The sequence below is a fragment of the Zerene cesonia genome, chromosome 19, assembly GCF_012273895.1.
Source record: "Zerene cesonia ecotype Mississippi chromosome 19, Zerene_cesonia_1.1, whole genome shotgun sequence".
Taxonomy (NCBI): Eukaryota; Metazoa; Arthropoda; class Insecta; order Lepidoptera; family Pieridae; genus Zerene; species Zerene cesonia.
Genome location: NC_052120.1, coordinates 8730604 through 8744156, shown reverse-complemented (window position 1 = coordinate 8744156; position 13553 = coordinate 8730604). Strand labels below are relative to the sequence as shown.

The window sequence follows — 13553 nt, the reverse complement described above, 5'->3', positions numbered from 1 at the left end:
ATATATACCTAACATAGGAAGCTACTTATTTCTCCGTGGATTGATTTGAGTAAGTTACATTTCCTAATGGATTTCAAGAGTATTCCTTTATTTCGTTAAACTTTTAAGACACTTTCCGAATCGGGTTTTAAATTAAGAATTGAAAGAAAAGGATTTAAAAATTGATGTAATAAAACAGTTAAATGGAGTACAATATATTTAAAAACAAAGTTACACGGTACATAAGAAGTAAGCTATATAAACTTCATATACTAATTACAAATGCAAGTAAACAGCTTATAAAATATATGTCTAGAGAACTCTATCGCACTTCGTTGCTTTCCTTTAGATCGATACAATCATCCTCGCATTCTCTCCTTTCGAAGTCTTCATAATGGTTCTTGCAAAACCTCGGAACTTCTTTCCTCGTTGAGGGATCCACCTGGAACGTCAATATTATTCTATTAAGGATTAAGAGATATACACATGTATATAACCAATAGTTAGATACTGTTTATGTGTTGGATAATAGATTTCATATCGTTATCCAAAATGCTTTACTTTCGATCACATTTTTAAGTAATATAATTATAACAAATAATACACAAACAATAAAAAAGATCAGATGAGCTTACAAACTTCGTTTTACATAATAAACCCACAATACTTTAAAATCCTGTATAAATTTTTGTATTCAAAATTTATATTAAACATACATTTCGAAACACTTCAACGATTTGCCATATATTTATATACTAGCTGCGCCCCGCGGTTTCACTCGCGTAAGTCCGTCGTATCTCGTAGGAATATTGGATAAAAAGTTGCATATATGTTATTCCAGTTGTCCAGCTATCTACGTACCAAATTTCATTGCAATCGGTTTAGTAGTCTTTGCGTGAAAGAGCAACAAACACACACACATCCTTACAAAGTTTCGCATTTATAATATTGGTAGGATTAGTAGGTTAGTAGGATAACAATAAATAATTATAATAGTAGGGTTTTGTATTGAAGATGTAAATTAAAATAATTTTTTATTCAACATACATTGGGATCATATTTTTCAACAGCTACACCGTCAACCAGGTGGAATCTTTCCCTCGCCTTGTAACCAACAACTCTGCTGCCCTCACATGATCCTTCACAAGGACCCCAATCCATCCATTGCGTCATTGGACAGTCTTCTGAAGACTCAGGGTCAGTGACTAGAGGTGCTTCACTGTAAAATTGTGATTATACCTTATATCTTTCGATATTATTATGGAGTAGGTTATAAAGTTTTCTCGCATATTATGGAGTACGAGAATATAGGACGGAGTTAATAAATAAGTTACTGGAACTAACTTAATTATTGATAAATTGTGTTTATTCAGTTTTCTTCATATAAAACATAATATATTCGTTAAACAAAGTATACGTTTAATTAGCAAGGAGGTGTCATTTCATAAGATTTAACCCGTACCGTCCATTGGCGGGTAGTTTGGTTTTAATAACTAACTGACGCTCACCCACGATGCTCAGAATCTGTGTATTGATACCTGGAAGGCTCGTCCGGTTCTGAAGGCCTCTCTTCACCTGGTTCTTCTGTTTCATCAGTTACGGTGGTTGATGTTGTTGTTGTTGTTTCATCTATGAACGTAAAAATGTACAGATTTAAAGGTTTACCATGAATTAAACAGAATTTTATTCACATAATCAAATGTTTTTATTATATTTCATATTCTTAAAATATATCAGTTTCGATAGAAGCAAGAGATTTCGAGCAACAAGATAATTCATAGACGTACCAGTAGATGGCTCCGTTTGATTCTCCTTATTTTCTTCACTTTCACACAGTTTTTGGTAAGTTTTGATTAGTTTAATGTGTAGTTTGCCAAACGGATGCAGATCCTTCATGTCCATTTCATAAAATGGCGAGTTTTTGTCGTATGAACTAGTTTGTACGCGTGATATCGAATCTTGAGGAAACGTTGGAAAATTACCCGACTACAAAAAATTAAACACGTGAAAAATAATCTCATGTAAACTCCAAATTAATAAATATAACCGTCGTTATTTTGCGTAAGATTTAATACATTAGTGATACATAATCCTGAATAAAAATAGGTGGCCAATTAAAATACCTCATAAGATACACCACTATCAGTTCCTGCATCCCAAGGATACAAATTTAACTCCCTTTCTGGTAACCACGAATTATCCTTTTGACACAGCTCAAATCTGCTGACCCCAAGAAACCAATCAGGTGATGGATGTATTCCAATAGCAGCAGTTACGAGGTGATTAGTTTTATCAGCCCGAAAGAAGGCGTATGTTGGATTGTTCATTTTACGGTACCCATGTCCTTTTCCTTTTATTAACGTTCTTGCTCCATCACCAATCTGAATGAGGAAGATTAGATTTTAAAAGATGCCAAAGGAATCAATAGAGTATGTAATAAAGTCTTCCTTTACCTTTTGTCTTATTTCTAGTTCTAATTTAGATGTGTTCGTATATTCCGCCATTTCCTTTATTCCATCAGTAGCTAGAGAACCAGGAGCCCAGAGAAAATAATCTAGGGCATGTGATGCTCCAACAAGATCACTGTATTTTGGAATCCAATCATTTTCAGGATAAAGACGCGGGTGAGTATTCCTCGACCAAATTCCAGTAAAAGAAAGCTAAAGGGCAACAAAACTTATGAATAATTCTATCAAAATATTGATATTTTATGTCATTTGAGACAAGAGTTACCTCATATTTAGCCTCGTCACAAATATCACATTCGTAATTTAGTTGAGGCGTTACGTCGTCTGGTTGTCGCATATCTTCACATAGTTTTAAAGATAATGGCGCTCCATCTTCATACCATTCTTCTTCATTCTCAGCTACCATCGCTCGTAATGTAACGCACCCATTTCCTGATGAAGGTGCTTGCCAATAAACCTAAAAAATCGTATCGAAAAAGCCACAAAATCTATTCATACGGAACTCGTAGTTATTTTACAATTTGAAATAATAGAATAGAAATAGGAGAGCATTTTCAACTTTATGAATAGAATCAGGATTTTCAAATTACCTCAACAATTGATTTCGGAGTAGCGGAAGCATGTTCCACAGAATTGAGACAGCGATCGCTGAATTTCGCTGTAAACAAGTTTTGCGGCCGCAAGTCGCCTGGTGACAGGGCAATTATTTTTCTAGGATTTTTGGGATCCTGCTTAATATCACCTTCAGCAGATATCATGAAACCTATAAACCTGGATTCGCCATCTGTTTCCGTTAGCTTAACTGCAATAAAAATACGATGCTAAAAACCACGGGATTCATTCTACGCACACATATTTTATTTTACTAATATATAATAATAAATCCTCAATTTTTTTTTGTCTTTATTTAAGGAGTTTAATCACAAAATTCATCCCCAAGTTATAAGTATACATATAAATACCAATATAGAGTTGATCTGGCATATAGCTGTCGTCTGCTCCCTCGACGACCATCTTGAACCTGCCATCCGGTGCCGATGGTTGTGTCAGCGATCCATAAGGTCGGCGTTCGCAGCGGTATGAAAATCCCTCTTGTAGAAGTAAAGGAAGTAAAAATAAATACCATATAGTTAGCTCTGGCATGATGCCTTTTATCTGCAAAAAGACAATCATCGTGAAAATCGTAATATAGAATTAAATTGAATTAGATTTTCTTCAATCCCTACCAAATAATATAACTAAAAAGCGATTACCACTGGGACAACATAAGTCACTTCATTGAATAATCACATTACACATACACGATTAAAAAAAAGAAAAAAATAATAATGAAATTAATAAACAAATTTCGCTTACAGCAACGAGATGTGACTGGAGTAATGATGGTCATAAGATTGACCATTTGAAGAGGATGCTGTATAAAGTCTGATGAGAAGATCCGTGACATGAAATAAGAGGAGTATCGGGTTACCTTTTTAAATGATTGATATGGGACATGAGATATTGCGGATCTTTTTCATTGTGACCCCATTAGTTGGATACATATTAATATTATAAGGGCTATATTTCGTATAGAGCAGCCAATAACTATGAAAATAAAATAATAAATAGTTACTACGTCTGTCTGTCCGTCTGGCCGTCCGTCTATCTGTTTATCTGTCTATCCGTCTGTCTGTCTTTCCGTGCATCTGTCTGTCACCAGACTTTTCTTATGAATAGTGATCGTGAAACGGTAGAAAATATATAGAATACATCGTCATAACAAGAAATAATAAAAATTCGAGGTTAATCAATAGTTGGCACAGTCATCAATTGGATAGGTTACCAATTTTTTGAATTTCTCTCGCTTATTTGTACGGATCTCTTAGTATTGTGAGTTCGATAAAACCAATATAATAGAGTTACCGATTAATTAATATAATATAATAGGCTATTTTATCCCGTGTCATCCTAGGAGAAGGCGTGGCAAACAGCTAGTAAATTATAAAGAGCTTTAACATGCTCGGTTACATTTCATTTCATTAGGTATATGCTTACAATGACCTCTAAACATAACGTCCTGATACCTGACACTAACACTTAGATAGAGTGAGTTCTTATTTCTTAATATTATCGATTATTTAAGAAAACCAAATCCATCATGATCAACCTACTGATGGACCTTCTGTTTAATATTCCGTTAATTTAAATTATTTTTGCCTTGGGGGCAAAATTTATTATTTAATTTCTAATGATTTTTTTTAAAATCACGTACAAAAATTAAAGGAGCATAAAACAAAATTTTATGAAGGTACATAATCCTTATAATCATATCAGGAAGTAGTACCTACATGAAAGTTCTCTCTTCATCACGAATTAAACTTTTTTAATAACAATTATTTAACTTAAATCGTTAATTAAGATAAAGGTAATTAAAAAAGGTTTAAATTTGACTTTGAAGTCTATTTTAATAGCGATTCCTTCGTAGAAATAGTTATTATTAAGGATATGTACGGTGTAGGATAGTAGGTATTTGTTTTTAAGTAGGTACCACCTACCTACTTAAAAACAAATTATTGGGTAATCATTATTAAACGGAAGGTTATGGAGTATCAGAGTATAATGTCAAGTCGATGTCTGTCAATTAGAATTTTCTATTGTCAAACTTCAAAGTCAAATCTGTTTAATGTTTTTGGGGCCGATTTGTTTCCTTAATCTATTCTGCGCGTTCGTGTCCAGGAAGTTTATTGTCAAATGGTGAATAAATGTCTGTAAAGCCAATAAAAATGCCGTCGGCGACGAAAGATTCCACTATCCTGAAGATTGCGGTGGAAATGCTGAATGCGCCAGATAAGGTACCACAATTGATAGAGTTTGACCAAAGTCAGCCTCTGTCGAGTATCATTCAACTGCTTTGTAAGGCGTGGGGCCTCCCAGACCCTTCCAATTATGCTCTACAGTTTTCAGAAAGCAACAATCAAAATTACATTACAGAGAAAAATAGGAACGAAATTAAGAATGGATCAGTGTTACGTCTGGAGCAATCTCCCGCAAAGACGGTTCAAGATATATTGGCAAAAATAAATACTGGTACAGAACCAGAGCAATCTGCTGCTCTGATGAAGTTGTCCACTGTAAGCAGTGATTTGACCTTTGCATTGGAATTTATAAATAAAAAAGGTTTATCTCTCATTATAAGCAACATTGAGACAGGAAAATTTAAAGGGACTGCATTAAAATATGCACTAGTCACATTTGTTGAATTGATGGATCATGGAATTATATCATGGGATATTTTAGAAAATCAGTTCATCAACAAAGTTGTTAGTTTTGTAAGCAATCAAGCTAACACACAGGACCCTAAGATAATCCAGTCATGTTTGTCGATACTTGAAAATATAGTGCTAAATAGCTCAGGGAAGAACTCGCATGTCGAAAAGGAAATAACTATTCCAAGCTTGATATCCCATTTAGAGAATTCTGATAGAGTGATCCAACAAAATGCCATAGCTCTTATAAATGCCATCTTCTCCAAAGCAGATTTGACTAAACGAAAAACAATTGCTGCAACATTATGCTCTAAACAAGTACGCAATAAAATATATGAAAACCTCATTACAAAGAATGTATCAAAGGAAGCATTGGGTACAGAATTGGCACATCAGCTCTATGTATTACAGACGTTAACTTTGGGTCTCTTAGAACCGAGAATGCGGCAAAGAGCTGATGCACAGGATCAGGATTCACAAGAAAAAATAAAAGAGCTCAGAAAATATGCATTTGAAAATGACAACAATACAAATATTGAAGTAACTACAAGACGACAAGGCGGGAGTTTGACTAAAGATTTCAAGAAACTGGGTTTCAAATGTGAAATAGATCCAATAAAGGATTTTAATGAAATCCCACCTGGAGTGTTGGCTTTGGATTGTATGTTGTATTTTGCAAGAAATTACAGAGAAGATTACACCAAGATTGTGTTGAGGAATAGTTGTAGAGCAGATGAACAGGAATGTCCATTTGGTAAAACAAGTGTTGAATTAGTCAAGCTTTTATGTGAGATATTACACATTGGAGAATCTCCCAGTGAACAAGGTCAAACTTATCATCCATTATTTTTTACTCATGACCATCCTTTTGAAGAGCTGTTTTGTATCTGCATTGTTCTGTTGAATAAGACTTGGAAGGAAATGAGGGCAACTACCGAAGACTTTATTAAAGTACTGAGTGTTGTGAGAGAGCAAATTACGAGAGCACTAGCAGCTTCTCCTAAAGGATTTGACAAATTCCGACAGAAGGTTAAAGAACTAACCTACAATGAAATTACACACCTGTGGCAGCAAGAGCGAACTAACAGAGAAGTGTGGGAATCCCATGCTAGGCCCATTGTGGAATTAAAAGAAAAGATAACTCCTGAAATAATAGATTTAATTCAACAGCAAAGACTTGGAGTGCTAGTTGGAGGAACAAGATTTAAAAAGTACATGAAAATCAATAGAAAAGATAAGTTTTGGTTTGTGCGTTTGTCACCGAACCATAAAGTATTGCATTACGGAGAGTGTGACGAAAAGAGCACGCCGAGTTTAGAAGAACTTGGCTCGAAATTGGCAGTGGCTGACATTAAATGTGTAGTGGTTGGTAAAGATTGTCCACACATGAAGGACTTAAAGGGCAAAATAAGTAGCCCTCATTTGGCATTCTCTTTAATACTGAAGGCTGCTGAAGTCCCATCATTGGACTTTGTTGCACCTGATGAACAAATCTTTGATTACTGGACAGATGGAATCAATGCTTTGTTGAAAGAAAAGATGTCAAGCAAATCGTATGAGAATGACTTAGAGACATTGCTATCTATGGATATAAAAGTGCGCTTGCTTGATGCTGAAGGTATTGACATTCCACAGGACCCACCACAAATTCCGCCAGAACCGGAAGACTATGACTTTTATTATGAGAACAATTAATGATCAGTATTCCTTATTGTAAATAATATTAGTACTCTTATTTAATACGCACAAATATGTATGTGTTTTTGTAGGCATAATTTGGACCAGATGTTTTATTTAATACTTTTAATAGCATTACATTTTAAATGACAAAATAATAATTATTATTACCAATTATTATAAAATGTTTATTATTACGTTTATAAGCTATCTTTTTATGTATAAGTGATGTATTAATTATTTAAAATGTATATTGAATCATTATGTACTTTAAATCAAACTCATAATCTTTTGGAAGTATATTTGAATATACCAAAGACAATTATTACCATATCTATAAATAAATTTAAAAAAATATCATTTTATTTTTATTTTCCAACAATATAGAATGTTGTCCTTAATTCACTGCTGAAAAATATGTTTCCCTCCCAGTCCACATTAAATGTATAAATCGCTTATTTTCTAGCGAAATTTGTAAACAGATAATCCAATCATGTATAAGACAACATCGATAAATGAATAATGATAAGATTTATAAAACTAGTATTTAAAATATCTACGAAAACAATTACAAATCCTCATTAATTTATTTAATTACATAACATTTACAATTTTTCACAAAAATTGGTAAAAAATCAAACAACAAATGCACAGACACATTTAATTAATAATACTATGTTTACTGCATCTTCGACACTTCAAACTTTGTGTTTATTATTTCTTCATCCGAATCCAACAAGGGCAATGAGCTGGTGGGTATATTTTCTTCCACCCAACGCAAGTCGGAGTCCAGCGAGGTAGTGTTCGGTTCGGGAAGATCGCGATTGTCCGCGGGCTCGCTGATACTTGTGCCACGCATTTTGACGCCGTATGCGTCGTTGACGAATTGGTCTTCTTCGTCTGTTAAGAGAGAGAAAAAAAAATGTAGCAACTGATTTATTTTCAATTGCGAATGATTACGATCGAAGTTGAAGATATTTTTTTTAAGTACCTTGCCATGCTTGCTATTTATTTTTATCAATGAAATTTAAATCATGAATTTCAATACGTATGAAATAACAGCAAATGCAATGACTGAAATACGACACAAGTTTTCAATTACAAATTCATTATTCACTTCCAAATTTCTACTTCATTATTAATTTAGAAACGGTCTATTGATTATGTCTTATTTATCTACGATGCATTTTTTTAAAGAGAATGAAAAAAAAAAAATTTTTTTTACACCTACCCTCATCATCCTCAGCGTTGTCCAGCAGCGGCGTGAACGCGTACCGCTGGTTGTTGTTGGTCGGCCGCCACAGCACCATGATAGCAGTGAGCACGCAAGCGAACAGGATGTGCCAGAACGCTTCGTCCATCCACACTTCCTTCCAATCCTGGGCGAACAAATAAAAAAATAAATAAAATGAGAAATCCATTATTCAACCTCACGAAGCTACAAGACGCAAATCTGTTTTTTGAGAAGTTAATACTATGATAAGCTCTTTTTTTCTATAATCTTATTATCCTACTAATCCTACTTCCTATCCTACTAATATTATAAATGCGAAAGTTTGTAAGGATGTGTGTGTGTTTGTTGCTCTTTTACGCAAAAAGTACAGAACCGATTGCAATGAAATTTGGTACGTAGACAGCTAGAAAACTGGAATAACATATAGGCAACTTTTTATCCCGATATTCCTACGGGATACGGACTACCAAGGGTGAAACCGCGGGGCGCAGCCGGTATTTTATAATGTCGTCATTACAGTACAGCCAACGAAGTACTGCAGCAAAGATACTACTTACCGTTATACAAAAAAGAATCCTGTATGACTTAAGAGTGTAGAGCATAAATATCACAGATGCAATGACAGCGAATATTAACGTGTTTGTGAAATATTTGTATAGGGACAGCTTAATTGCGTTTCTGGAACAAAAATTATTATTTTAACCAAAATAACCACATATAATTGATTACAGCATCAATTCGCTGTGACAATGCATCGAATACATTTTGAAAATTAATTATCCACTATAGTAAATGGTTTTACAGTTTGACTGCTAAATTGACTGCCTTGCTTAATTTTCCATATTATATCACTCGAATTTAAAATTGCTGATACAATCTTTCTTCTTCACCTCTTGAAAAGATAAGACAATAAAACAATTTCAATTTCATTATAATAATTAAAAATTTATCATTACTATTTTATTAACCTACATTCCCAAAAACGATGGTGTTTTGTAGAAATAAATGATATAGACTCACCTCCTCAGTTGCAGCGTGCGCATCGTATGCGCGAGCGACACGAACACCCACCAACAGATGGCGCTGTCCAGCAGCGAGAGCGGCGCCTCGGACAGCAACAGGTCGCGGTTCGAGTCGTCCGCCTTGTGGTGCAGGCGGAGCCACGCGTCGATACCGGCCAGGAGAGCCCACAGCGCGCCCGTGCCGAGCACGCGCTGCAGCGCGGGCCCCAGCCGCGGCCTGGAGGGGAAGAAAAAAGTTAAAAAGGGCGGGAAAATTGCAAAAAAATTGAGATGGCAGCGCTGAATAGTCCAAAGCGAATTCAAAATTAAAAAATATATATTTTACTGGCAAATAGTTTAATCTTATTGCCATATAAGAAAAAAAGGTTTGTCAAAAAAGGCGGGAAAAATGCGAAGCACTAAAAAGAAAGGTGTGTCACATGTGAAATAATTTCAGTACCTACTACATCAACTCTGCATGGAAACATAAAACTCACTTCACAATCCCAAAGCCAAGCGACACGATGATGACGAGCATGCGAGCCAACGCACGCTTCGCCACTGACACCCACTCAGCGAACATAAACACGCCCGCGTTGAAGTAACTGTGGTCAATTAGAAGATTTTAAAATAGAACAAAACATCTAAAAAATTCTCATAGAAAATAAATTAAAATCAAATACAATTCTTAAAATGCAATTAACTAAGTATTAGGGAATGAAACACTATAACAAATAACGTAATTAAAAACATAAGTTTTTATTTAACAAGAATTGTTGAATAAATGTTTTTCTTTCAATTTAAGTGCCGATACTTAATTAATTTGCAAATAAAAAATCAAAATTACCCAGTGCTATTAATGGACGAATAGACCCCATAGTATGTAGCACTCTCCACCATACCAAGTAGCGCTACTCCACCAATCCAATACTGTATCCTAAGTAGGTCACGCCATTGCAGTCCGCACACAATTAGCCAGCCCGCACACAATAGTGCGTACACACCACACATCACACCAAAGAACTGAAATATAACAATGTTATTATTATTAACTTGAATATGATTTGGTGATTATTGAAAATTGCAGATAAATTCTGCTTCTTAAAAGAAATTATCAATTTGATAATAATAAGAAAAAAGAAAGAAAATACGTTTTTTATGACAAATACATGAAGGTAAATATAATAAAGGTCACTTATTAGGTACTTAAAATATATAAGTGCCTTGCCTAATTAATATTAGCCATAAAATGTCGCTCTGAATGTTGAGATATTACTCTGTAGATAGGAATTAAAGATAATCTCAGAGAGCAAACAGTTTTGAAGTAATTCATGGATTTATTTACTTGTAGTATCAAAAGATAATTGAGTAGGAATATTAAAACATAACATACATATGTACATGTCAAATGAAATATAGATTAGTGTTGGTTACTAAACAATCTTTTTTTGACTTCTCAAAAAAATTAACTTACTGGTAAAAATGGCCATATTGCTGCAGACAAATATCCAGATGGCGCTACCATTTCAATGTGCAATGATGCTTTATACTTAATATTACTTGTTACTGACATGGTGAGTACATAGACACCTTCTCTATCCACTGTTAATAATGATGGGGTAAGCTGCAACAACAGGAAAATCATAAAATTATTTAATATGTTTTTTGTATTAAAAATATAAATGACTAGCCGCACCCCGCGGTTTCACCCGCGTAAGTCCGTATCCCGTAGGAATATCGGGATAAAATTTGCCTATATGTAATTCCAGTTGTCCAGCTGTGTATGTACTAAATTTTATTGCAATCGCAACAACACACCAATTGAAAGAGCAACAAAAACACACAAACACATCCTAACAAACTTTCGGATTTATAAGGAAGTAGGATAGGATGTGTGAACTGTGACATTCTATACTGACACTAAATGTGATGAGAAATATTTAGACACTTTCCAGTAACTTTGACAAGTCAGTCATTATTAATGGGGTGTCCCTTAGTCACATAATACGAATGAGTAGAAGAAAATGGATTGCAGAAGTGGAATCATCGGTGGCTGATAGGCTAGGCGTTGCTACAGTTTGGCAAAAAGATGCGGGTTTGAATCCCGCCTCATGATCAAATTTTTTCAATTCTTTCAAATTTCTCATTTATAAAGTATTTCAAATATCAATGCTATAAAACTAAAAATTAAATTTAAGTCAGCCATTAATTCAGTTTTTATATTCTTACAGATTTTTTTTTCAATTAATTAAGAAATAAAAGTTAGGCTTATACTCACAGACTTTACACTTTGATCAGTCTCAGATCCTTTGTCTTTTTCATTATAAAAAAAAATGGGATTTTTGCCATCGCATGTAACTGCTTGCACAACATTTATAGCTTGACCCGAGCTGCGGTTGCTAATGAGCATTGGTCGTTCAACCACATTTGAGCAGTCTACAATTCGCTGAAATATATAACAATTATATTATTCTCTATAAAACTATGATCACTTAAACACAATTTAAAAAAGTAATAGAACTCTCTAGTGACTGTCTTAGCTGTTGTTTTAATGGCTCTATAACTATTACTGTATGGAATTCAGTTATACTGTAAGAGTAATATAAATGAATAATTGTTAACGGCACATAAAAAAAAAATGCAGTAAAAGTATGTTAATAATACCACATATACATATAAATGTATTCAAAAATTTTGTAAAAAGTTAAACATGACTATATAATGCAACTATACTAACAACAGTACTCTAAAACAGATTTCTAAGTAAATGGAAGTTTCTAAAATGTACTTTTTTTAAAGCAGTCAAGACACAAAGTATTTTGTAAGATGTGTGAGCTTCAAGCGAAACAATTATGTTCAACGACTATCCAATCTTCCTATCTCGTAATGTCTATTACCTTATCTTTGATTCATACATTACATAAATCATTACTATCAATACCTATTAAGGATTTTAAATAAAAATAATCCACACCAAACAGCCAGACAGATTATCATTATTATAATATAAGTAAATTTCAAATACAAACTAGTAATTTACCTTTTCGAAAAAATGGTTGTATTCTGGAGAACATGGTGTCTGCCTCCAAGAATATGCCACAGTTAGATTTGCAGGCTCTTGACAATGTACTAAAAATTAATTTAATAAATAAAACACCTGATATGCACAACAAACTTAATGTAAAACATAGTAATGATATATAATTGCAACATATATTGTAATTTCATTATTAGACTTTATAAGATTTGATAAGATGACAAATAAATCATACTTACATACAATAATTAATTTTGAGTCCTTAAACAATGATTTTGCTACTGTAAAGTTACAGGTTTCCTGAAAAAGATTATAAATAAAAAGTTATGCAGGTATATATAATAAACGCTAGTTTTTCTTATCGTCGCAGTTAGAATGGTGATAAAGGAAACCGCTATCACTGTGTTAGAATTAAAATGAGTCATTAGTATAACATAATATTGGGTAGGTATAATAAAATCGATAATTTGGGCACATGTCGAACAAGAAGAAAACCCATGATGAATCTGTATGAAATCCTTATCACTTACCCCATTAAGTAGTAAGTCCCATTTTCCAACATCGGAAAAACTTATAACAAATCTAAAGGCTGCTACGACTAGTATAAATACAGTTCTTAAAATATACATCGTAACACCTAATATACTAACAGGGTAACTATCTTAATTATTCTCTATAAAATATTGTCGGAACATATTTCTAACGCTTTTTTAAATACAAAATATATTTTTTAGCGTTAAAAATTTATTACATTTTTCGATCAAACACACTTGACGACTCTAAAAACATGACGTCTATTAACTGTCACCACAGATTAAGACTGTCACTGTCATAAAATATTTAGAATTTTTTTATTTTTGCGTAGTATTTTACTTTCTCTGTGGTTTTCCAAGTTCCACTACAGACTAC

The 13553-nt window shown here is 33.6% G+C and overlaps 3 protein-coding genes across 6 annotated transcripts; 1 reads left to right on the top strand and 2 right to left on the bottom strand.

Annotated features, from left to right (window-relative positions):
- Positions 1-184: 184 nt before the first annotated feature.
- Positions 185-3888, bottom strand: LOC119834484 (spondin-1-like). Of its 4 annotated transcripts, none has more exons than XM_038358854.1 (10): positions 3804-3888; positions 3410-3602; positions 3038-3249; positions 2713-2904; positions 2433-2639; positions 2103-2360; positions 1767-1965; positions 1488-1608; positions 1027-1198; positions 185-421 (listed from the first exon to the last, which is right to left on the bottom strand). In XM_038358854.1, the coding sequence occupies exons 2-10, from the start codon at positions 3588-3590 to the stop codon at positions 302-304; spliced, it is 1662 nt and encodes a 553-aa protein (XP_038214782.1). In that variant the 5' UTR covers positions 3591-3602; positions 3804-3888; the 3' UTR covers positions 185-301. The 4 variants fall into 4 exon arrangements, with proteins under 4 accessions (XP_038214782.1, XP_038214786.1, XP_038214785.1 ...); XM_038358858.1 differs by having other exon boundaries at positions 1518-1608; XM_038358857.1 differs by having other exon boundaries at positions 3701-3840.
- A 1192-nt stretch (positions 3889-5080) lies between these two features.
- On the top strand, positions 5081-7727 carry LOC119834220 (engulfment and cell motility protein 1). Its single transcript, XM_038358551.1, has one exon. The coding sequence runs from the start codon at positions 5192-5194 to the stop codon at positions 7388-7390; it is 2199 nt and encodes a 732-aa protein (XP_038214479.1). The 5' UTR covers positions 5081-5191; the 3' UTR covers positions 7391-7727.
- A 292-nt stretch (positions 7728-8019) lies between these two features.
- Positions 8020-13449, bottom strand: LOC119834221 (transmembrane protein 87A). The gene is made up of 11 exons (XM_038358553.1): positions 13175-13449; positions 12884-12944; positions 12648-12736; positions 11886-12053; positions 11082-11231; positions 10455-10630; positions 10105-10212; positions 9627-9845; positions 9164-9284; positions 8604-8751; positions 8020-8272 (listed from the first exon to the last, which is right to left on the bottom strand). The coding sequence occupies exons 1-11, from the start codon at positions 13271-13273 to the stop codon at positions 8052-8054; spliced, it is 1560 nt and encodes a 519-aa protein (XP_038214481.1). The 5' UTR covers positions 13274-13449; the 3' UTR covers positions 8020-8051.
- Positions 13450-13553: the final 104 nt, after the last annotated feature.

What these genes read in the sequence shown, in the direction of transcription:
- LOC119834484 (XM_038358854.1), bottom strand. Translation starts at nt 3,590, where the DNA reads ATGCCAGAGCTAACTATATGGTATTTATTTTTACTTCCTTTACTTCTA. An exon ending in GTGACGAGGCTAAATATGAG is followed by an intron (nt 2,640 to 2,712) that starts GTAACTCTTGTC and finishes GTTGCCCTTTAG; the next exon opens with CTTTCTTTTACTGGAATTTG. An exon ending in AACTAGAAATAAGACAAAAG is followed by an intron (nt 2,361 to 2,432) that starts GTAAAGGAAGAC and finishes TTCCTCATTCAG; the next exon opens with ATTGGTGATGGAGCAAGAAC.
- LOC119834220 (XM_038358551.1), top strand. Translation starts at nt 5,192, where the DNA reads ATGTCTGTAAAGCCAATAAAAATGCCGTCGGCGACGAAAGATTCCACT.
- LOC119834221 (XM_038358553.1), bottom strand. Translation starts at nt 13,273, where the DNA reads ATGTATATTTTAAGAACTGTATTTATACTAGTCGTAGCAGCCTTTAGA. An exon ending in GGGACTTACTACTTAATGGG is followed by an intron (nt 12,945 to 13,174) that starts GTAAGTGATAAG and finishes AATCTTTTTCAG; the next exon opens with GAAACCTGTAACTTTACAGT. An exon ending in CAACGCTGAGGATGATGAGG is followed by an intron (nt 8,273 to 8,603) that starts GTAGGTGTAAAA and finishes CTCTCTTAACAG; the next exon opens with ACGAAGAAGACCAATTCGTC.